At 36.8% G+C, this 24,656-nt stretch overlaps 2 protein-coding genes and 1 non-coding gene across 14 annotated transcripts in view; 2 read left to right on the forward strand and 1 right to left on the reverse strand.

The window, feature by feature from the left end:
• Nucleotides 1–9,405, forward strand: part of scn4ba (sodium channel, voltage-gated, type IV, beta a) — a 33,434-nt gene extending 24,029 nt beyond the window's left edge. The window contains exon 5 of the mRNA XM_047392544.1: nucleotides 2,248–9,405. Within this exon, the coding sequence (XP_047248500.1) occupies nucleotides 2,248–2,341 (94 nt within the window). The 3' untranslated portion in view covers nucleotides 2,342–9,405. The remainder of the gene's footprint in view (nucleotides 1–2,247) is intronic.
• A 3,810-nt stretch (nucleotides 9,406–13,215) lies between these two features.
• On the reverse strand, nucleotides 13,216–13,288 carry trnav-aac. The gene has a single exon. It is a non-coding gene; the product is annotated as a tRNA-Val (tRNA).
• Nucleotides 13,289–22,735: 9,447 nt separating this feature from the next.
• The window catches only part of mecom (MDS1 and EVI1 complex locus), a 190,739-nt gene continuing 188,818 nt past the window's right edge, over nucleotides 22,736–24,656 (forward strand). For 6 of the 12 annotated variants that reach the window (XM_047391078.1, XM_047391080.1, XM_047391081.1 and 3 more), the window contains exon 1: nucleotides 22,736–22,959. In XM_047391078.1, coding sequence (XP_047247034.1) covers nucleotides 22,758–22,959 — 202 coding nt within the window. In that variant the 5' untranslated portion in view covers nucleotides 22,736–22,757. The remainder of the gene's footprint in view (nucleotides 22,960–24,656) is intronic. The other 6 variants (XM_047391071.1, XM_047391072.1, XM_047391075.1 and 3 more) reach the window with 1 other exon arrangement.

Consider the following 24,656-nt stretch of genomic DNA (forward strand, 5'->3'; position numbering starts at 1 on the left):
AAACTAAATTTTTAGTGTTAATTAAATGTTAAATAAAAATGAAAGAAAATATTTTTGTTAGTTGATTTTAAATGTGTTTGGACGATGGATTTAGTGGACCTCCTGCTGTTTTAGTTGGGGACCCCTGACATTGACTATCTAGATGTTATAAGGCATTAATAAAAATAAAAAAAAGGTTGCACTACAGTCATACAGTTTCACAGTGGCTGCAGTAGCGTTATTAGGCAACTTTGCTTTCTTTCAACTTAGCAAGCCTCTAACTAGTACAAATGACATGTCAAACAGCATGTTATTTGGTTAAAAAGACAACATTTTTTGCTTTGGAGCATCTTCTTTTCTCCACTTCTTAAAAGTCACGCTTGTGGATGGCCTTTTCATGATGCAAATATCAGTATGACAAACATAACTTTTTGTCTGCAGGAACCTCTATCTGAGGTTCGTCATGAAAAACCCATTCCATCTGGCTTTATGTGATGTACAGGTCCTTCTCAAAATATTAGCATATTGTGCTAAAGTTAATTATTTTCAATAATGTAATGATGAAAATTTAACATTCATATATTTTAGATTCATTGCACACTAACTGAAATATTTCAGGTCTTTTATTGTCATAATATGGATGATTTTGGCATACAGCTCATGAAAACCCAAAATTCCTGTCTCACAAAATTAGCATATTTCATCCGACCAATAAAAGAAAAGTGTTTTTAATACAAAAAACGTCAAACTTCTAATAATCATGTACAGTTATGCACTCAATACTTGGTCGGGAATCCTTTTGCAGAAATGACTGCTTCAATGTGGCGTGGCATGGAGGCAATCAGCCTGTGGCACTGCTGAGGTCTTATGGAGGCCCAGGATGCTTCAATAGCGGCCTTTAGCTCATCCAGAGTGTTGGGTCTTGAGTCTCTCAACGTTCTCTTCACAATATCCCACAGATTCTCTATGGGGTTCAGGTCAGGAGAGTTGGCAGGCCAATTGAGCACAGTGATACCATGGTCAGTAAACCATTTACCAGTGGTTTTGGCACTGTGAGCAGGTGCCAGGTCGTGCTGAAAAATGAAATCTTCATCTCCATAAAGCTTTTCAGCAGATGGAAGCATGAAGTGCTCCAAAATCTCCTGATAGCTAGCTGCATTGACCCTGCCCTTGATAAAATACAGTGGACCAACACCAGCAGCTGATACGGCACCCCAGACCATCACTGACTGTGGGTACTTGACACTGGACTTCTGGCATTTTGGCATTTCCTTCTCCCAGTCTTCCTCCACATTCTGGCACCTTGATTTCCGAATGACGTGCAGAATTTGCTTTCATCCGAAAAAAGTACTTTGGACCACTGAGCAACAGTCCAGTGCTGCTTCTCTGTAGCCCAGGTCAGGCGCTTCTGCCGCTGTTTCTGGTTCAAAAGTGGCTTGACCTGGGGAATGCGGCACCTGTAGCCCATTTCCTGCACACGCCTGTGCACGGTGGCTCTGGATGTTTCTACTCCAGACTCAGTCCACTGCTTCCGCAGGTCTCCCAAGGTCTGGAATCGGCCCTTCTCCACAATCTTCCTCAGGGTCCGGTCACCTCTTCTCGTTGTGCAGCGTTTTCTGCCACACTTTTTCCTTCCCACAGACTTCCCACTGAGGTGCCTTGATACAGCACTCTGGGAACAGCCTATTCGCTCAGACATTTCTTTCTGTGTCTTACCCTCTTGCTTGAGGGTGTCAATAGTGGCCTTCTGGACAGCAGTCAGGTCGGCAGTCTTACCCATGATTGGGGTTTTGAGTGATGAACCAGGCTGGGAGTTTTAAAGGCCTCAGGAATCTTTTGCAGGTGTTTAGAGTTAACTCGTTGATTCAGATGATTAGGTTCATAGCTCATTTAGAGACCCTTTTAACGATATGCTAATTTTGTGAGATAGGAATTTTGGGTTTTCATGAGCTGTATGCCAAAGTCATCCGTATTAAGACAATAAAATACCTGAAATATTTCAGTTAGTGTGCAATGAATCTAAAATATATGAATGTTAAATTTTCAACATGACATTATGGAAAATAATGAACTTTATCACAATATGCTAATATTTTGAGAAGGACTTGTATGTAGTAGGTCACAAAACATTCACTGGAACCAGAAGACAGCTTGCTTCAAGCACAACAAGCATTTTCTTTTGCAAAGCGAAAAGAAAAACAATAAAGCCTTAATAACATGTTAGGCTTTTCCCTCATCTTAACCTTTGCTTCTTTCTGTCTTTTGTAGTAAAGAGTGCCTGGTAAGCTCCTCAGGGAACGACAATACAGAAAATGGACTTTCAGGAGCCAAAGCTGACAACAAAGGGACACCAAAGGCTTAAGTGAAATGCAAGGATTGTATGTTTGTAAATATGTTACAGAGTAATACATGCTCAAAGAAAAAGTTCTTATCGATGGACTGTTTTATCTTACTAGAGTCAAAATAATGCAACTTCTAAATATCTATTTTAAATCATGCTTGAGATTTGGGTAGTGTGGACTGTGTGAGAAGCTGGATCAATCTGTATCTAATGTGAAAGCCCATTAGCCACACAGTGTGCAGCCCGTACTATGACTCCCATCGGTATCTTACTGAACCCCACATTTCTAAAGTTTCAGTTTTGTCTGTGTGTAACTGCAGAACCGCCTTCCCTATTATTTTTTCACCTTTTTTTTATCTATTACTTTTTTTTATCTATTTATTTATCAATTACTATTTTTTTATTTAATTACAGTTAAAACTAATGCTATTTTTATGTTATAGGTATTATTTATAATATCGCATTATATCCACAAATATTTTATTAACCTATGCTATCTAATTTAAAAGCATGTTTGGTTCTATGTTTGCATTTCTTATATTAGTTTTTGTCATAAATACACATTTATTACTGCCATAATTGCCATGTTAGCTCTAATAACTTAATACTTTGCAGCTGATGGAGAGTTTTAAACTATGACTAACGGTTCCAGTGAATAATGCGGAAACCTCATATTTTTCTTTAAAGTGGCTTTGATTACAACCTTTGTGATGTCAACTTCAACTGTCATGTTTACAATCATGTTTCCCCAAGATACAAATTTATTTGGGCCCTAATACCAATGGACGATTATGACAGTACAACTGGGTAACCACTGTGGAAAGGTTTCCTTGTGCAACAGACTGATCCAGTTCAGCACAGATTTCACGGTTTTGCTTTGGAAAACACTGGTGCCTGTACCGCTTATGCTCCCTCTGGTGATGGGAGGATGAAACTCATAAACATCATAAATGCCCTAAGCCCTCATCAAAGACAATCCTCAGAGTACCATGCTTCCAATAGAGAGGAATGAACTTGACCCTGCTGCTTCTGATTAATACTCAACGCAATTTTAGCATGTGTACATTTTGTATAACCTCATATGAGCATATGCTGCATTATTATACAACATTAGTTTGTGTCTCATTTAACAATTCCAAAGCCACATCAACTGCTGAAATAAACTTAAACATGAGAAGTTAGTAACACCCAGTTTCTGTAAACAGTCACATTGATCTATTAGAGGAGTTTAAGAAATTAGCGTTTTGCTTGGTTGATAAATCTACATGAAACCAGTCTGGTTTGGACTTACATGTGGATTCCAGCTTTAATGAAAGAACCTCAGTAAAAACATATTGGAAACACAGTACACAGCAAAAGTGATTCATGGAATTCCAGTAGAGAGCAGGTCACTGAAGAGGAATCTAAAAACTGGCAAGTAATACAGTTAAAACATAATTACTGTTTACATTTCACACAAAAATTATAGCAACTGTTTTTATGTTCTGAATTGAGTGTGTATTATACAACACGGCCAGTGGGAGGTTTATGATGAAAACACAAGTTAGTTAGACTTAAATTACACATTCAAATGACTGACTAGTTTGGTTTATGCTTAGGGTTTAGTATAATACTTCCATTTTTAGTGAAATGACCCATAAGGCAGCAATCATAATTCTCTAGCTGGCCAGTGCATCTAAATACTAAGGTATTTATTACCTTTTCTTAAATAAAAGAACTGAGATAATTTGAGCTACAACTTTCATCATCAGTACAAAATTATTTTTCATACAGTTTTACTAATTGGGGTAAAGTTTAAGCACAGGAGAGTGAGTCCAAAAGGGAACAATTGCATCTTTCTGTTATGCCAGTTTTGCTTCACTTGGTCTATTATTAGGCTTAATAATGGATTTATTTTTTCTAAATCATTTTGGTAAAATGAAATGTATATAAATATGATAAGAATTCAATAACCAAAGTACACAATGTGCTTTTTCTTTAATATGTTTTTAGCAGCAGTGGCATCTCTACTGTAGGTCACATCATAACTTGCTGTTTCTTAGGTCAAAGCTAGCTTACTGGGGGTAATTAATCAGTCATTCAACTTTTACAGAATTTACACAAAACTTTCACACAATATCAAATCACCTATATTAATAACACAAAACAACATGTATTGCCTCTTCTCAAAAATAATTAAACATATTAATTATCAAGATTGATTTTTTATCATTTGATTTTGATACAAATACTCATGCAAACACATTGAATAAACATTTTCTAAATCTGGTAGTTCCTTTCAAGTCATTGTTGCTCAGAACAGTGCAGTTTTTAGCAGTTGTGCTTTTTATACAGTTGCATACATATAAAAATCCTATATCAGTTGTTAGTTACGCTGTCTTAGTTGGGCTGTCGGCCCAGGTAGCAAGCCTGAAGTGTGCTGCCTAAAAGACACGAGACTTGTAGCTTGCCAACAGTAGTTTTAGAACATCATTATTTTAATGAGTGATTGGGGGGGCTACTTTTCTTTCCATACCATGAGTGTCCATGGTTTTTGCAGCATGAATTATTCATACAGTCGAATTTATCTTTCTTGTAGGCAACAGAAAAATGTAGAAGCTTTATGATTTTGATACTGGTAAGCAGCCCATGCTTAATGCCCAGTATCAAACTCATACCAGAATCCAGAATGGCCAATTTTCCTCTGTTATGTACTTAAATATTTGGGCGCTAACAATTACAAGAAGTTTGCTTTTAGGTTAAAATCATTGTTCTTGTTAAAGAAGTACATTAACTTTTTATGCTAAGTAGATGCTAGGGTGCAATTTGGAAAAAACCCAAAAATACACAGAAATGCAAAAATGTATGTTAGGGAACATTAGGGAATTTCTACCAAACTGTACAGTCAACAGAATCCCCATTTAATTCCATCACAAGTCAATATAGGAAAACATTGTGTAAAAAGCCTTCAGCAAACCAGAGTATCTATTTTACTTTTGGGTTTACAGCATGAGGTCACTTCTCTGCAGCAAGCAGATTTGACCCGCTGAACGTGCATCTAAAACTTCACAAACTTAACGCCACATGCATACAGAAACCCATTAACACAAAGACTTACATGCTCATAGCCACTTTGATACTACAACATTGTAAACTGGCCTTTCAAAGAAACAATAGCGCACTTTATTAAAGTTAAAAGCAACTTTGTGAAAGGTTATGAATGATGTTCATAGTTTTTTCCCCCAAATGGTATTTCTTGATTTGATCTTTTTAAATTCTTAAGTTGTGCCAGTCTTTTACTCTCTTCTATGAGAGTGCCCCTCTTGCTTTCAATGGAAGCAATAAGGCAGACATCAGATTATGCAATAAGCTGTTTTAAGGCACTTTACTGATGCGTCTGGACAGGCAGGCAGCTCTGTTTGTCCAAGGCACATCTCATTATACCAATGTATATATCTAACCACACAAATCCATTTTGAACTAATGTACTGATGTTAGCATAAAACTTGATCCATTTGTGCTAGATTTAAAAAAAAAAAAATGCATTCCATTTACACTTAGCATGATATTCACTGTGCAGATAGAAAATCTATAATTATAATTAAAACCCTCCTATATGTTTCTTGGAATTAATTAAGATCTAATAAAACTGTGTTACATGTACAGCTGCCAAGTAAATGGCTTCAAAAGAGTGAAATCTGATTGCATTTCGGTGGTTGCATACTGTACCACCACACAAAGCAACCAATGTCCTGCTCTTGATGTTATGAATGGATTTCAATTCTCGGTTTCATTTATCAGCCACCCATCTTGCCGATGCAGTTAGCATTCTTACTATCCAACTCAGTCTCGTAGTATACAATTCAAACTGTTGAGAACATCCTGTTTGGCACTGTGCAATGGTGTGTATTAAGAGGACTTCTGGTTGTCATGAATGTCTTGAGAAGACAGATGTGTTCACTTGAATTCCATCTGGATAAATGTGTCTCTTACTGTCCTAAATTAGTTCAGGCAATCAGATTTCATTCAGCCAACGCATGCAACACAGATGCTTCGAACACATGAAATGCAAAGAGTGAAACAAAAGTGGGTTAAATTGTTACTCACTTCTCAATTTTAAGTACATTCTGTCTATAGAATGGAATTATTTTGCTTGGTGTAAATGGAAAGGGGAATAATTTATATTCCTAGAACTGAATTGGTGATTAGTTTGATGTAAGCCTGTAGGAACAGCTAATTCTGCAACAACCGTGCAGTGTTTTAAGTAACAGTGTCCTTAATATGCTCAAAAATGTGAATGTTATGGATTTCAGCTCTGCTGACACACACACGGACATCCAGGCACAAATGTACATCCCTTCCTTTGCAGATCCCTCAACAAAAAAAGGTGCATATCTACATCCAACGTCTTCCTGCAGGTGAAAGCAATACTGGGGAGTTGATGTGTTTGTTATGGTCCAATATGTCTGACCTTCTCATTAACATTATGGATACAGTACGTGGTTTTCACAAAAACGACTGTTGTCCTGCGTTTTATGTATTTCAGGGTTTCTGCAAGTTTCAGTAGGTTAAGGCCTTTAGGGTCACTATGATGTCAATTAAAGACCCACACTGACTTTTTAAAATAAGTTCATATTAAAACTTAACCCTAACCATACTAACTCTCACTGGCATGTGAGGTAGGTGCTACAGTATGCATCATAATTGGTAAATCTGTTTTTAATTTGGATCTCATCAAACATACAATCCCTTACAAGCAGATTTATCTTGAGGCTTTGCAGATATGGGAAAATGTCATCCATAAGGGTCATGATGTAGAACAGCATCATGATAATCATGATGATAATTTATAACAACCCCCTATGTTCTTAACCAGAACTGCAACACAAAGTAAAGAATTGCTGCTAGTGCAAAATCTAATTCATTAAAAAAAAAAAAAAGATTAAGTAGAAGAAACAATGAATGTACAAAATTAAAATGTGACTAAAATACATTTAAGGCCTATGAATGAAGATCTGGACAAATTTAAGACTTCTTAAGGCTCAAAATACAGATTATATGACCTGCAGAAACCCTGTAATCATTAACCTGACCTATTTTGTTCTTAAATGAATGCTATAAACTCCAACAAATCTGAGAACATTTGACCAAAATCTGCCCATTGAGCCAGGCCTTATTTTTCATATACATAAAGCGGTTTTGGAGTGGTGCTCTGATTAAGCAAGAATAAATTATGCTCCTTCCTTTATAACTAGTTCTGAATGTCGAAGAGCTGTCTTTATATCAGAGGACTTTGTATCAACCATCACACTACTATGAGCAAAGCTATTTATTTTTCTTTTATTTATCTTATTTTTTTGTATTATTGCTGGTATTTTGAGGTGTTTTCTCTCCTTCTCTGAGAAATACCAGCGCTGAAGATGGCATAATTCTTGAGGTCAGCGACCTGCTCATACTGACTGCTGCAATCCAGATATTATGTGCTCTAAACTCGAGTTCTGCAGTGGTGTAATAGAGCACAGCAAAAAGACGATTGCCACCTAGTGGCAGATGAATGTAAAACATAACTCCTCTGTATGGCAAGTCAATGTAATATGCAAGATGCATTTAATGTATCTGAATTTGCAAAATTAGGATTGCAGCATGTAAAAAAGCAGTCATTGAATTATATGTTTAATTATCTATGTGATAAGATCACTGACTGCTTCCACCACAGTGCACAACTATACAGTGTTGCATTTATAGCTATTGCTTTGTGTAATGATTCAAGTTAAAGTTAAAAAGTGCATCACGTTTTTTGTTTTCCTGTGCCAAATTAAAGGGATATTCATATAAGATAAAAGGCAAGGTATGCAAATTTACAGAAAATCCACTGGAAAATCCATGCATCAGTTTCTGCAAATGTTGGACCATTGGCAAGCCGCTGCCATTTGACAGCTAAGAGTGAAAAATGCGAATTTGTAGACAGTTTGGGGTCACTGTAATAACCAAGCATTATGAGTTGTGTGACCACTATAATTCCTTAGAGTTAGTATTGCTCTAACTGCCAGAGCAGCTGAAACTCATACTGCCAATCCAAGAGTATCACGTCTGCTGTTGTTACATCTCTATTACTATAACACAACTCTGAAACTACTCTTACTGGGTTAAAAACCCGCTGTAATACCGTCAGCTTCTGTATTGCATTACAAACATTGCTCAGTACAAACTTCTGCAGTTTGAGCGGGTGAAAGTCTCACTGCCTAGCCAAAAGCCTGATGTCTATTCTCTGCCTCCCACATTCCACTAAAGAGCTGCAACGATTAGTCGGTTTATCCATTGGTCAATCGCAGGAATAAGAAATACTGCCAAATATTTTAATTTCTGTTTTAAAATGTTTAGAAAGTTAGGTAAAAAGAAAAAAGTAAAATTCTTTTAAATGGTATACTAATGTCACTTTTATTTGTGACTTTTTTTCCACCTAAATGTATTTATTATATTTAGGGTAAAAATATTCAGTAATGCAAGTTTTGTTTTGATAAACTGCAACTGGCATTTTAGCCTGTTTTTGGACATTTTAACGACCAAAAACGTTGCTAATTAAGACAACTGGGAGGTAAACCAATAATACAATAGTTGTAAGCTGTAGAGCTCTATTCCATAAAGATCAAATGATGAAACCACTGATCTTATTATGGTTCAAAACATAAAACTATTTATTGAACTATTACTCTAAGAGGATTATAAATTAAATAGAACCATTATAATAATATTTGTAAAAACTGAGAAATACACAGACCAAGGCAAGCTAGCTCGATGTAAAAAAAAAACAAGCACAGACAACAGTTTCATATCTTGACTGTATATCATAGACAACATGAGAGCAAACATCTTGTAGAAATAATAGAACTTACACCTATAGCATGAAATTTGCTCATTGTCAATCTAACACATAAGCAAAGCAAATCTGCAACCCTGTCCTCTTGGGTCAACTTTTCTGTGAATGTTCAGCTGTTTGTCTTTGTAACCATGTTGCTCATGCTCCCTTCATGACTATGCACCTCAGCCTTTTGGCTTAAATATCATAGAAACTAAAAATAATAATAAAAACTGAATATAATAATAAATCTTTCCGTAGTAAAGTGTGGCCTTATTTTTGTTTGTCTGTCTCTCTTTGTCTCTACTTTCTCCTCCAGGTTACTCAACAAATACAATGACATTAAAGAAGATTTAAAGCATATATTTGAAATGTGTTGGTTTGTTACTTGATTTAAAAAAGATGGCATGAAGCCACAATAAAATTATATTAATGCGACAACAAACATATGTGAATACAATGGTATGGTAATTGGCATTTTTTCATACTGTGCCATAAGATGAAGTATTTGATTTTTAAATGTAAAATCTTCCACAGTGGAAAAAAGCTAGAAGTGAAGCTTGGCTTCACTTTTTGTCAACAGTAATACCTGTGGCAAAGCTGCCCATCTGTTCTGCTTTTGCTATCACTTCAAACTGAGAAGGTAGAATTGGGAATTTGCTTTCAGCATCAATGATTTTGCTGTCCTATAGGTTTTGTGGTCATTTCCCTACAGCCTATTTTCCCCTTACATGCCTTACATCATGCAGCTTCCTGACTTGGTAAAAAAAAAAAGAATGTTCATTCCTCTGCAAGCTTGTCTTAAGAGTGTGGAACTGACTGCTACTATAAGATGTACATCATATACTTCACTGGTTAATTACAGTGCTTTGCTAGTTATTCATAAACTTTTTCACATTTTGTCATGTTTTAACATCTAACCTTATTGCATTTTGTTGGAATGTTATGTGATAGACCATCGAAGAGAAATGCATAATCATAAAGTGGATAGAAAATGAGGCAAGGCTGTCAAACCTTTTTATATATGAAAAGCGAGGCATGCATTTGTATTCAGCACCCAGGTTATTAACTTTTAGAACCACTTTTAGCTGCAAATACAGAGCTTCAAGTCTCTTGAAGAATGTTGTTACCAGATTTGCACATTTTGAAAATGATGTTTTTGTATGGGGTAAGAACGCTGTCAAAAACAATGTGTATGTAAAGACGGAGTGTGTGCATATTATATATATGTGTGCATCCTCTTCATGAGACTGTCCTACAACAACAGAGAGTCTTCAGTCAGAGGCTTCTTCAGATCTGCTGTAAGACGGAGCGCTACAGGAGATCCTTCCTGCCCACAGACATCAGCATCTACAACGGCTCTTTGAAGAGACCTCCATAATATGAGCTATAACAACATTTAATTTCCCTTTGGGATTAATAAAGTATTTTTGAATTGAATTGAATATTAGTCAATAGTTGTGCATAAGTAAAATCCAAAAGAAGTATTGTATATTTTCTCTTTAAGAATAAAAAATAAAATGTTACAGCTTCAAGAAATTACAAACACAAAGTTCAAGTTTACAGTTGTGGTTTATTCTTTTTGAATACAATATGCTACAACAGTTTGTGAATCCGATTTCTTTTCTATGAGAATACGAATTTACATCAGCGATTTGGCGTCACGTGATCTCAGGCTGGTTAGTGGAGCACACTTAGTCGATTTGCGTTGCGCATGCGCTGTCACACTCCTCACTGCCTGTAAACGTAGTGTCGTAATGGGAGATAATTCAGTCTAAAAGGAATATCAGGAACAGAGGGGAGATAGAGGGGAATCAAGAGTATTATAAATAAAGCATTGTTCTTATTTTTTACAAAACTAAAACTTAGAATATAGTGGGTGGAGTTATACAATGATGTACAGTAGGTGGCGGTGTGCACCTCTGAATTTGTTGCGAACCGCCAGCAGAAGAAGCAGCAGCACTAGCACCAAAAGAACGGACCAAGAAACTACGGTACAAAACCAGGTAATGTTAAAAAGTTTATATATGTCTTAATGTCGTTAATATATGCTCTTGGTCCGTCATCTTGAATAAACCACAACTGTAAACTTGAAGTTTGTGTTTGTAATTTCTTGAAGCTGTAACATTTTATTTTGTATTCTTATAGAGAAAATATACCTCTTTAGGATTTTACTAATGCACAACTATTGACTAATATGCACACATTTCCGTCTTTACATACACATTGTTTTTGACAGCGTTCTTACCCCATATTTTTGCCTGTTCTGATTTGCAAAATACCTCAATATCAGATTGGAGAATGTCTGTTTTTTTAGATCTTGCCACAGATTCCTAATTGGATTTAGGTCTGGGCTTTGATAGGGCCATTTTATTTTACATAGATATGCTTTGGTCTGAACCTAAACATACATCTACATTGTAATTCTACAACCCTAATTCCAATGAAGTTGGGATGTTGTGTAAAACATAAATAAAACCAGAATACAATTGCAAATCCTGTTCAACCTATATACAATTGGATACACTACAAATACAAGATATTTAATGTCCAAACTGAAAAATCTTTGTTGCTTTGCAAATATTCACTCATGTTGAACTTGATACTTTCAACAGGTTCCAAAAAATCTGAGACAGGAGCAACAAAAGACTGGGAAAGTTGAGGAATGTTTTAAAACACCTTTTTGGAACATTCCACTGGTGAACAGGTTAATAGGAAACAGATTAAGTGTCATGACTGGGTATAAAAGGAGCTTCCCTAAAAAGCTCAGTCATTCACAAGCCCGGATGGGGCGAGGTTCACCACTTTGAGAACAACTGCGAGAGTAAGTAGTCCAACAGTTTATATTTATGGCAGGTGTCCTGCCAGAATGTGAACCTTGACTGCAAGCTTTTGCAGACGGGGTGTTCAGGGTGATCTGTTGTGTTTTTCACAACTTTATCCCTAACCTTCATAGTGTGTTCCTTTGACTTCCTGATGAGGATTGTTCACTAATGTTCTCCGACAAACCTCTGAAGTCTTCACCGAACAGTTGCATTTGTACTGAGATTGAAGTATATTCAGATGGAGTTTATTAACATGTAACGGCAGCGGTTGTACTGAATTTTATTTAGAAGAATCGGACTAAAAAATCTTAGTACTTGTTTTGGTCTTTGACATAAAACTCCAATAAAATACATTGAAGCATGTGGTTATAACATGACAAAATGTGGAACAAGTCAAGGGGTTTGATTACTTGGGAATTTAAAAAAAAGTGTAATCTGCTGATCAAACTAAAAATTAGATGGTAATTCATACATCCATAAAAGTGATATATTCAGAAAGGAAATTGAGTGGAGACACTTATAAGAAATGTGACCAGTATGGTGAAATAAATTGGTAAAGATATCCTCCGTTAATATCTATACTGAATATTTCAGACTATATTTCTGACTGAAATATTAAACTACAAGAAGTAAAAGTACCTCTCACCTTTGGTGCCTAAAATATTTAGGCACTATTAATTTAGTAAACTATTACAATCTCTATGACATTTTGGAGATTAGTTAATAAAGGAAACCTTTTTATACACTTAAGAAAGACATATAATGTTGAAATATGTTGTTCATGTATTAAATGTTTTAAAAAGGCTTTCCTCTAAGGCCAGTTGTTACATTGAAGATAATGATTACAATCATGCTTAAATTTGTAAAATGTTTATGACTATGGGGTTTGAAACCTATTTGTAGGTTTAGGTGCAAAATACTGTAGTACTGCAATAGATCAGATTAATTAATCATAAAATGCTATAAAGGCATTAGAATAAACAACTTTACATCATAACTAGTAATTATGCTGTTCAGTTTAAAAGTGCTGTTCAGATTTGTTTGGATTAATGTGCTCCACACAGCTTCTAATCTGCGGCAGCTGATGATTTGAAGGGCAAACTGAGGTGTCAAGGTCATTAGCTGCATTTAGAAACCTCAGCTAAATTAGTTTTACAACGTTTGGATTTCACAGTCCAACTACAAAAAGGAATAGTTCGTCATAACTAAAATAAAAACAAAAAGGTATATATAAATGTTCCCGCCCGGTTTCGAACCGGGGACCTTTCGCGTGTTAGGCGAACGTGATAACCACTACACTACGGGAACCAACATACCCGCCTACTGGCCAAAACCAAAATTATCCCTTCTCAACACGACTCACTGGTGTCTGGGTTTCATTTATTTGTCTACGTAAATGCGTATGCTGTCATGAAACAATATCCCATTTCCACTGTTACTTTCATGCACATAATACAAATTTTACACGTTAAATAAATCATTTAAGAAACATTTACCTGACATTTACCTCTCGCTAGAGACGAACATAAGCTGTTTTTACTTATTCAGACCTAAAACCTCGAACAGTCTCCCTCATTTAAAACGCTGAACTTACCGCAGCGCACAACCTTGTTTCTATGAACACACTTTACGGATAAAAATGCAAAATAACATCACGCAACCGAATGTTAGTTTCAAATATGGAGTTTTGTTTGTCGACGTATGAGTACTGCGAGTGCGTCAGAGTTGGGTCTAAGTTGTTCGTCTCCTGCCGTTTTTTGCCTCAGACGTACAGGCTTGCGGTGGGATGCAAACACCAGCCATAACAAACGAGAACTCTCTTTGTGAATCAAGAGTTTACCGTTTATAAAAATGACTCCAGTTGAGGGATGCAGGTCTTCTATAATACTGTGACATCAGTACAACACCCTACGTTTATGTAAAAGCAGATTCATCCCTCCGCTCTTTTCCGTGCTCCGGTTGGAACAGCTGAAAGCCAGGTTCCTTTCGTGCTCAGTTCAGGATCAGCGGAAGTTCAAGTTTTAGAGTTCAGAAGAAAAGAAAATATATTTTTTCAACCTGGTAGTGATTCTTAATGTTAACAGCATCAGTTGAAACACAGACAATGAATCAGAGCATTGTAGTATCACAAAGTTGTGTTCTATAGAGTGGGACTAACTTTGACATTGTTTTAAATGACAAAAGTTTTCAGTTTTGTTATTTCGATAAAGTTAGAAAGATATTCACAGATTCGGCTTTTACGGCTCAATAACTCATCAGCGGAACATTGCCTCTACAAAACCAACACCTCTCTGCAACCACAGCAAGGCAGACAGTGAGCTACCATCGTATTTTCCTCAAAACGAGCCCAACACCGCTTGTAGACTCGCTTTGGTCTCTATGCAGACATCGCTGCTCCTCAAATGCGCAGGGACCGTCTGCAAATTGCAACACCAGAAAAATATGATTGGCGAAATATTAAATAAAGTCGCCAAGGAGAGGTGTATTGTCATTAAAATCATTGTATATGTATGTGATCTCACGTTTTTCATACTACATTTCTTGGATTGGAAATTAATACTTAAAAAAAATGGAATTTCCTAAAGACTATAGCCTAAAGAGCCAAATATTCAGTAAAATATGTATAAAATGGTCAATAACTTCACTATAGCATGTTGTAGTGCCATCAAACTCATAGCACACAGAGAGCATCTCATCTTAATCATATTACAACTCTTACTTTAAGAAATTGTACTTAAATAGATTTTATGTCATTTTGTTTTACCATTAAAATAAGTATAAAATGGTCAATAACTTCACTATAGCATGTTGTAGTGCCATCAAACTCATAGCACACAGAGAGCACCTCATCTTAATCATACTACAACTCTTACTTTAAGAAAATGTACTTAAATAGATTTTATGTCATTTTTTTTAACCATTAAAATAAGTATAAAATGGTTAATAACTTTACTATAGCATGTTGTAGTGCCAAAAACTCAGCACACAAAGAACACCGTATCTTAATCATACTACAACTCTTGCTTTGGGAAAATGTGCTTAAATAGATTTTTTTTACTCTTTAAATAAGTATAAAATGGTCAATAGCTTCACTAAAGCATGTTGTAGGGCCATCAAACTCATAGTACACATAGAGCACCTCATCTTGAATCTTTTGAATAAACATAACATTGCCTTTATTGATGCAGACTTGCTTATACTGATAATAACTGTATTACAACCAAATAATATTAAACTTTTCCTTTACTGTTTGCAGTGTGTCACAACCTGAGATCAGACACCATTACATGAGCACACAAAAAAGTCTTGCAACTTGTTCATGCAATATGACATAAAATAAAATCACAATGAAAAATAAAAATCCCAATATTAAAGAAGCCCTTAGAGCTGCACACAAAATCCTGTTCACCTGAATACCATTTTCTGTCTTGTTTCTTGCATTATGATGAGGGAGACTGCAGTGGGAATTGCCTGCAGGTTCCACATCATTCCAATTTGCTCACTGACAAAAGAAGAATTTAACTGGAATGACATATCTTAGTTCTAGTTAGTATTTTCAATTAAACTATGATTTTATGTATAGTAGATTCATAATATATTTGGAATATTGTAATCTTAAGTACAGTCACAAGTAGACCCACTTTTTCTGTTACTGAATGCTTAAACAACTTGACTTTATATAACTTAAAATGTTCTGACTATTGTAAATTTAAGTTGACTATACCTATACAAATTAAATGAATAACCAAAACCACTTGAGGCAATCACTTAATGCAAATGGTTTATGTACTGCCGACTTTACCAAGGTTTACAGTAGTTCCATCTACAAAGAAAAAAACAGAAAGGCCACACAATATAGCATGCCCCCAAACATGTAATATTCATATTCTCATACTGTTAATCTTTAAGTTTTAACAAATTGTATCTCCCACACTCTCAAACATAAATAATTCAGTATTTGATTACAGTCAGCAAACGTGACCTAGAGACTCAAACGTGAGTCTCTAGGTCTGAATATTTAGCCAGCCTTCATGGAGTCCACAGCCTCATTTGACCCCAGCAGAGGATCGACCACAAAAATCTGATTTTATGTATAGCAGATTCATAATACATGAATAAATAAATTAACAATGTATTATTTGTTATATTTTGAGGAGCAAACAAGCAGTAACAGATATGAGAAGTCCCATTACAGTCCAGTTTTAAATGACCAAATTGTACATTTTCTTCATGACTTGCAACCATAATTTTACTATAACTGTAAAACATTGTTTCTTAGATACATTTCAAAGTTGAGTTAAAGTTGATTTGACAAGTGTATGGTGTATTAATTCATACTATGTGTTTATATAACATTGTTGCCTTTTTTGTTACTGTTTGAATATGATTGTTGTTCAGTGATATGCACCTTGTTCAAACAGTATCTCCATGCCTTTTCAAACCACATTTTTGTGGTCGATCCTCTGTAAGGGTCAAATGAGGCTGTGGACTCCATGAAGGCTGGCTAAAGACTTCAGTATTGTTTTTCAGTATTTTTAAAAACTGACATTTTACACCAGCATTTTTTACAGCAGAACAATACAAACCTTGGTAAGTCAAAATAAATGATGCTTGATTCCCGTAGACAGTACTTCAAGATGTGCCGGAATAGACTTGGCAAAGCAGACAGGGTTAACATCAAGTGACAGCCTGGGATGATAACCCATACCTTCCAGAAAGATGGGACCAGCTGTGGGGTTTTTGTCTTGGAGGTAAATATACACACCATTTTTGATATTGTTGATAAATAAATATTTTACAGTGTGGGATCAAACATAATGCATGTGCTTGTTTGCTTTTCATACAGATGGCCAAGATGACGGTGATGGAATTTCCCAACATTCCAAAGAACTTCCACATTGAATCATCTAAAAAGTGTATTAAAACACTCAGACAAGACATGGCAGAAAAAATTCTCAAAGGATCAGCTAATAAAAGATTAGTTTTTGTAAACATTTATTTATTTTGTAACTAATAATAACCATAGGTTATTTTATACTCTTTGTTTGTTTTATGATTCAAGGTACAGGGGTTGGACAATGAAACTGAAACACCTGGTTTTAGACCACAATAATTTATTAGTATGGTGTAGGGCCTCCTTTTGCGGCCAATACAGCGTCAATTCGTCTTGGGAATGACATATACAAGTCCTGCACAGTGGTCAGAGGGATTTTAAGCCATTCTTCTTGCAGGATAGTGACCAGGTCACTACGTGATACTGGTGGAGGAAAACGTTTCCTGACTCGCTCCTCCAAAACACCCCAAAGTGGCTCAATAATATTCAGATCTGGTGACTGTGCAGGCCATGGGAGATGTTCAACTTCACTTTCATGTTCATCAAACCAATCTTTTACCAGTCTTGCTGTGTGTATTAGTGCATTGTCATCCTGATACACGGCACCGCCTTCAGGATACAATGTTTGAACCATTGGATGCACATGGTCCTCAAGAATGGTTCGGTAGTCCTTGGCAGTGACGCGCCCATCTAGCACAAGTATTGGGCCAAGGAAATGCCATGATATGGCAGCCCAAACCATCACTGATCCACCCCCATGCTTCACTCTGGGAATGCAACAGTCTGGGTGGTGCGCTTCTTTGGGGCTTTTCCACACCGTAACTCCGGGAGAGTTACGGTGTGGGGAAAACAGTAAAGGTGGACTCATCAGAGAATAATACATGTTTCACATTGTCCACAGCCCAAGATTTGCACTCCTTGCACCATTGAAACCGACGTTTGGCATTGGCATGAGTGACCAAAGGTTTGACTATAGCAGCCCGGCTGTGTATATAGACCCTGTGGAGCTCCCAACGGACAGTTCTGGTGGAAACAGGAGAGTTGAGGTGCACATTTAATTCTGCCGTGATTTGGGCAGCCGTGGTTTTATGTTTTTTGGATACAATCCAGGTTAGCACCCGAACATCCCTTTCAGACAGCTTCCTCTTGCGTCCAAAGTTAATCCTGTTGGATGTGGTTCGTTCTTCTTGGTGGTATGCTGACATTACCCTGGATACCGTGGCTCTTGATACATCACAAAGACTTGCTGTCTTGGTCACAGATGCACCAGCAAGACGTGCACCAACAATTTGTCCTCTTTTGAACTCTGGTATGTCACCCATAATGTTGTGTGCATTTTAATATTTTGAGCAAAACTGTGCTCTTACCCTGCTAATTGAACCTTCACACTCTGCTCTTACTGGTGCAATGTGCAATCAATGAAGACTGGCTACCAGGCTGGTCCAATTTAGCCTTGAAACCTCCCACACTAAAATGACAGGTGTTTCAGTTTCATTGTCCAACCCCTGTAATTTGTCTTGGCAGTGACTGAAAGAGAATAGTTATTTTATTCAGTCCAATTAAAACAGGTGATGCTGTTTGTTCAAGATTCACATCAAAGGCTAAATTTAACAAAATACTTTTACCAGCTTCTGTTCCACGTTTCCAGCTGTCAGGAGACAGTCACAGACACTAGGGCACTGGCTAGTGTTTTACTGAAATCTCTTTTACCATCCCATCCATTTGTATTGGCCTTTAATTGCCTTGCAACCGGGAACTTGACATGATCTGGCTGTCTGCTGTTGCTGGAAACAGGACTAAATAACCTCGTTCAACTGTCCCATCGATTACTATTCAAATGCCTTTGTTGACGTTCCTGCTGGAAGGGGAGCATCAGAGGCTCTAAGAACCTCTAATCAAGCAGTCCTCAGAGATAAACATGCCCAAAGCCAACATGAACACTATCAATACTACTTCCACAAATGGTCTAAGGAGCGCATTGCAATCTGTTTTCCATGATGGACACCGCTGTAAAAACTGCAGTTTGCTTCAGCCCTTTAACTAACCGATTGTTAGTTTATTCATTTGATGAAAACCTTTAGTCATATTTTTCCCTCTGGTCATACAGTTAAACTGAACTCACAGAATTGGTATCTGTTGTATTACTGCTTGACTTATATAAAGTATGATTGTTGCCTTACTGGGTGTCTCATCAAAGGCTTACAGCTTTGACACTGCTGAAACTCATCCACAAGAGGGCGATATAACATAAACTATTTCCACTGACTTTCAGGCTTTTCTTTTTTTTTTACTTTGACGCGTGCATTCAATTACGGGACTGACACAAAATGAAAGGTAATGAACTGACTGGATATATAGAGTATATACAGACCTTAATGTTATCGTTTTATGTATTTATTTTTAACCAAAACAGTTAAAATGAAACTTTCATTAAATGCTTGTGTTGTTTTGTTGTAAAGATAAAGTGATGTTTTTATTTCATTTATTGCTCACAATTCAAATATTAGGATGTTCTTTTAAAGTAGAGGACCGCGGGTATTTCCTTTTTCTTTTTTGAGAATATTTTTTAATTTTTTAATTATGGTATTTTTTGTCCTGGTTTCACATTAACATGATCATTAAATTACTGCGTTTATTTTGCAAATATGCAGCGAAATATTATATTTCGTTATTATGTACGCAAGTTTAACCCAGGGTGTAACATCACGTGGAATTCTGTAACCATCTTCAATGAGCTATATTTATTAAATGAATGAATAAAAATAACTCATTTCATTTACGTGTTTCATATAGTTTCCTCGACCACTGGCTAATGTATAATCACATAACGTGAACTATTCGCCTATATTTGGCCTAATTGTTTTATTAAAAATTTCTTCGTTTATTATTTTGAGGAATAAAAATAAGCAGGCACTTAAGGATTGACTTATTTTGTTTACTCAGCTCTTCTTTTCGACTCATACTGTTTGCTGTCGAAAAATACGTAAAAAATCTATTAAATTAAATGGATGAAGAAGCCGATTGGCTGTTAAACGTAGATCTGAGCTCTTCTAGTCTCTTGTTATCTGCTTTGAAAGGTTTTAATTTTAACTGTAGGTATTACAAACTATATTTGGCATGCATGGATTGAACAGCCCATACATTACAGCGTGTAGTGAAGTACTGTTTCAGAGCATTGGATGACTTGGAGCTGCCGCGTCTGATTGAGCGGATAATTCTCCACACAAGTAGCACGGATTGGGTCAAATGCGCACCTGCGGTATATCTTTTAAACCTACAAAGTAGCGGATTTAGAAGGGAATATTAGAATTGATTGATAGAATTGTTACTGTTTTCAACCGAACTACTGACAAAAGGTCTAACCAGAAAAATAAACCTATAATAATAATAATAATAATAATAATAATAATAATAATAAATACATGATTACCAATATGTCTGTTGTTGCTGTTTTGAATAGTTGATATTTGTTTCCAGGAGTAGATTGGACAAAGCGGTGATAAATATCCCTGTTGATCACTTGATTGATTACCTCCCCCAAAGGTCACGCGGGCCCGGGTAATTTCCTTGAGCCCGAGGCTCCTTTTTCACTTTTAGTCTTCCTCCGCAGCTCTCACAGCGCAGATTAAGTTATTTTATTAACCCCTTCACAGCTCAAGAATCTACATCAAAACAGATATTAACATACCAGTCGGTATTTGAATTTTGCCAGACGTGTTTGATTCGATTTTTTTTATTATTATTATTATTATTATGTTACACCTGCAACCGTGGGGGGCCTCAAAGCCCTAATTAATGTCTAATTATTACAGCCCACGCACAGGGCTCATGCGCGCCGCTGCGCTCCTCCAGCGGCTCTTAATAAAATATTTATCTGGATAAAGGCAGAAAAATAGAAGGAAGAGAGAGGGGTGAGTTATTGCGGTGAATGAAAACTGTTTTCATTTAGACTAATTGAGCGTTCTGTCGTCAACCCATCCCATTTTCTCCTGCGTGTGGTGGGAGTTTATGTTTGTGCGTGCGCGCCCGGTGCGCCACCGTCTCTGGTAGTGTACAAAGGCGCGGTCCACTTAAAGGCATCACTGATGTCCCAACAGCAGAGGTACAACAGTATAAAATGGTCCAGCTTACTCGAGAGGCAAATAAGATAAATAAAGTAGGCACATCATGTAAACTTGTTATGAAGAGTAACATTAAATTAGAAACAGTTTTGGACATCTTTTTTTCCGATTTTTTTTATTTTTGTATTTATTAATCAGAAGTTAAAGTCACGTATACAATTGAAGCCGAGGATGCAGACAGTATCTGAGGTGAAACTGGTGGCTAATTTTCGTGTTACTCCCGGGGCGTCAACAAAGGGGTTAGGGATTTAGGAGGTCAATGGCCAACCCTTTGAACATACTGAAATATGCTGCCCAGCCCCACTGCTCCTTTCCAGCCAGTTTTATATGCATAATTTATTATTAATATGAATTTAAGACAGCATTGAACACACTTCAAAGAGTGGCTACATTTATTTATTTATCCGTGTATATCTTCTTCCTATTAATGCTTGACAATCCTTAATATATGTTATGGCTTTATAGGTTTAAATTATATGTATTCCCCACTTGGCCACCCCTATGGACATTTTTTGGGGACGCCCCTGCTTCAGTCAGTTTCAGCACACTTGGGCTGTAAGCAGTTCGCGTCTGCACTGTCAGCACGACCTCCAGCTGATGCCATTAATTGCCAGTTACTTTAATTACGTCCCGTCGATGCGTCGAGACAGCCAAGCCACACCTTTAAGAGATAATGATTTAGCTGTGTTTTAAATAGGCTGAGGCAGATCGATAAAGAAGGTCGCAGAGGTAATATAAATGGTATATTGGACAGGCTGCATCTAAATATGCACCTATGATTTTTTTTAATGATTATTATTATTAAATTACAAAAGACGCGCTGATTTTTCTTTATGCTATTAGTGGTTGTGTCGATTATGGGTGAGACATTTTCTTCTTTAAGCGGTATATTTTATGATCACCTTTTATTGTACACAGACATATCTTTACATTGATTTTCACTAGATAGGTGTTTTAAGTGAACAACCCACAAAACAATATTAGTGAAGTTGGTTTATTTTTATAAAAATAAAGAAGGAACAAAACTGAATGAGAGAAATAAAACAAAAAGGGAGTTCCTCTTATGATCTGCACCCGTTCCTGCTGAAATCAAATGAAAACACACTTTGAGCTCTGCGACAATTAACAAGTGATGGAATTAACGCACTAACAGAGACGTCTTAAACGGGCGATAATCCTATATGCACGTAACATTTAATTGGCAGCACAAAGAGAGAATGTGTGTGTGTGTGGGGGGGGTTAAAAAGAATGTGAGAACTATATTTTAAAGACTCAGGGCGGAAGGTTTTAATTTATTTCCAGTGCTTCGGTGATCAGGATGCAATTAAAATATATGGAACCTTTTTAATGGCTTCGACTCTCCATCGGTAATTTTTAAGGGAACGTTGATTAATGTGACTTCATTTGAGGAGGAAAGGTAGGCTAGGTTGTATTTAAGAGTATGCAGCGCAAAAAATATCCATCTTCACAGAGATCTCCGTCTGAAAATCCCGTTATGTGTTTAACACTGAAATGATGTTTGTTGAATTAGTTAAGAATAAAGCGTTGTTAGAAAGGTTTTCTTCAAGCCAGTCTTTTTGTATCTGATGTGGGCTAAATTAAAGTTTTCTCAATCAGCTAAGAACCAGAACCAGCAGTTGAATTTCTTTTGCAGCGCGTCCTTCTTTTTCTCCACCTTAAGAAATAAGCACGGAATGAGATGACCACGAATCTCTCCCCCCACATCTTCACCCGATCAATCTAACATCAAAGTAATAAATCGTCCCAAACTTTTTTTTTTTTTTTCTGGCACTTGCTGCCCGGCAGATTCCGCGCTGTGCGCATGTGCGAAGGTGTCCAGACTGACAATGCTGGAGAGATAGTGCGTTTGGACCGAGAAACCCAGAGAAAAGGGGGGACAGAGAAAAATCAAAAAAGAAGGAGGACAAAAAAGAAAAAAAGATTCAAGAAAACATCCAAACAAAACCCACGCGCAGAGACTGGCACCATGAGGTCCAAAGGCAGGGCGCGGAAACTGGCCACGAGTAGGTGCAACATCCCTTTCTCAATTTTTTCTTCTCAGATAAGCCATTTTATATACCTATAGGTTGTCGCTGTTATCAATTCATACTCTTTGTAACGTTTTCATCTTCAAACAAACGCGCGTAATCCTGACTTTCTCCTGGTAGGAAAGAACACATCACGATGTGGTCGCTAAGTAGAAAAAATAATCTGAGCGGCTGCGAAAGAAGAGGAAAAAGTTAAAAAGTTGAAGGAGCGACGAGAGAACTTTCTGCAAGGCGTCCGCTCCGCTATTGGAGCTGCTGCTTGCATGTAGTGGGCGCTGTAGTGTAGAGTTAAAAAGTCCCGTGTCCTGAGCATCGACGCTTATTGCATCTGCTGCACTGCTGCTGCTGTTTTGCTGCTGCGCACATCTGTTTCTGCCAGAGGAAAGTTTGGGTAAAAGAGATTAATGGATAGAAATAAGGAATAGACAATATTACGAGGGTAAAGACAAAAAAAAAAAGTACTTTTCGCGCTGAAACGATGAACATTAAAAGTTTGGTGACATGGAAACAGTTTAAATTTTGCATGCAAACATTTGCCACTTACGGACCTGAGTTTGCATGTCAACTAATATTGCAGAGTGTTTGTGCACAAAAAGTTATCTCGGGCAAATTAAAAGGTCGACACGTTTATTTAATCAGTAAGAATATGATAAAAGTTGCATTTTCCGGATTAAAATCGATTTCATTATATGCAACCAATTAGCCATATGTGAGGAGAAGACCGATCCGTCTGCTCATGCATTGATTTGCAATAATAAATTATGGGTCAGTGCTTTATTCCAGTCTGACGTTCTCTGTCAACATTTTCATTCATACCTATGTGGCATTGTTGCTTTCCTGTAGTTGTGTCTTTGAGTGCTGTACCCCGAACTCTAGACGTCCATCGGGCATTTCTTACTTTTGTTTCAGGTTGACCTTTTTCAAGCCCAGAAAAAAACAACATTTAAAGTTGGACTTTTTCCGTCCATACATTGTGTGTAAATCTATCGCATTTGATTAGCCCAAACAATTTTTCAACCACGTGAGATGACGTTTTAATGTAGACGTCTTTTCGTCTACTTTCAACCACAATTTCATGTTGTTAGTGACGCCTTTTCAACGTCCTTTCCACATAACTCTGCAAGACCAGTGCAGACCATAACATGCACCCTGTAAAAGTCTATTGAAAATACTAAGTTTTCCTCTAAACTATACAAGTATTTAGATTACCCAGGCCTGCAAATTGTAATTTTGTTATAAATGTAAACATTTCGCTTCAACCACAAAACCTATACAGCCCTGACTGAAAGTAGGTCTTTACTTCAACATTGATCTGAAAAGATCCAGAGAGCAGAGGTTAGAACGCCGCAGCCTACAAATAATTTATAAGAATGCATTTGGTTAAAGCCCGATCATTTCTGATATATAATGCACACTACAAAATGAAATTGTTAGTTGGACAGTTTTATTGGCTTTTTGCTAAATGTTGAGGGTTGTGTAGCAGCTGTCACATGAAAGACAAACGCATCAGGTACATTAACAGCAGGAGATGAAACTTCAAATCCTTTTCCATATCTCTTGAATTAAAAAAATGCATCGTTTATTTTGTTTAAGTCATTCGTGCACAGTCGAAGTGCATTAATATTAATATTCAAAATAAAAATATTTTTGCAAAGAAAGAAAAGGAGTTCTGC

Source organism: Girardinichthys multiradiatus, chromosome 18, assembly GCF_021462225.1.
Source record: "Girardinichthys multiradiatus isolate DD_20200921_A chromosome 18, DD_fGirMul_XY1, whole genome shotgun sequence".
Classification (NCBI taxonomy): domain Eukaryota; kingdom Metazoa; phylum Chordata; class Actinopteri; order Cyprinodontiformes; family Goodeidae; genus Girardinichthys; species Girardinichthys multiradiatus.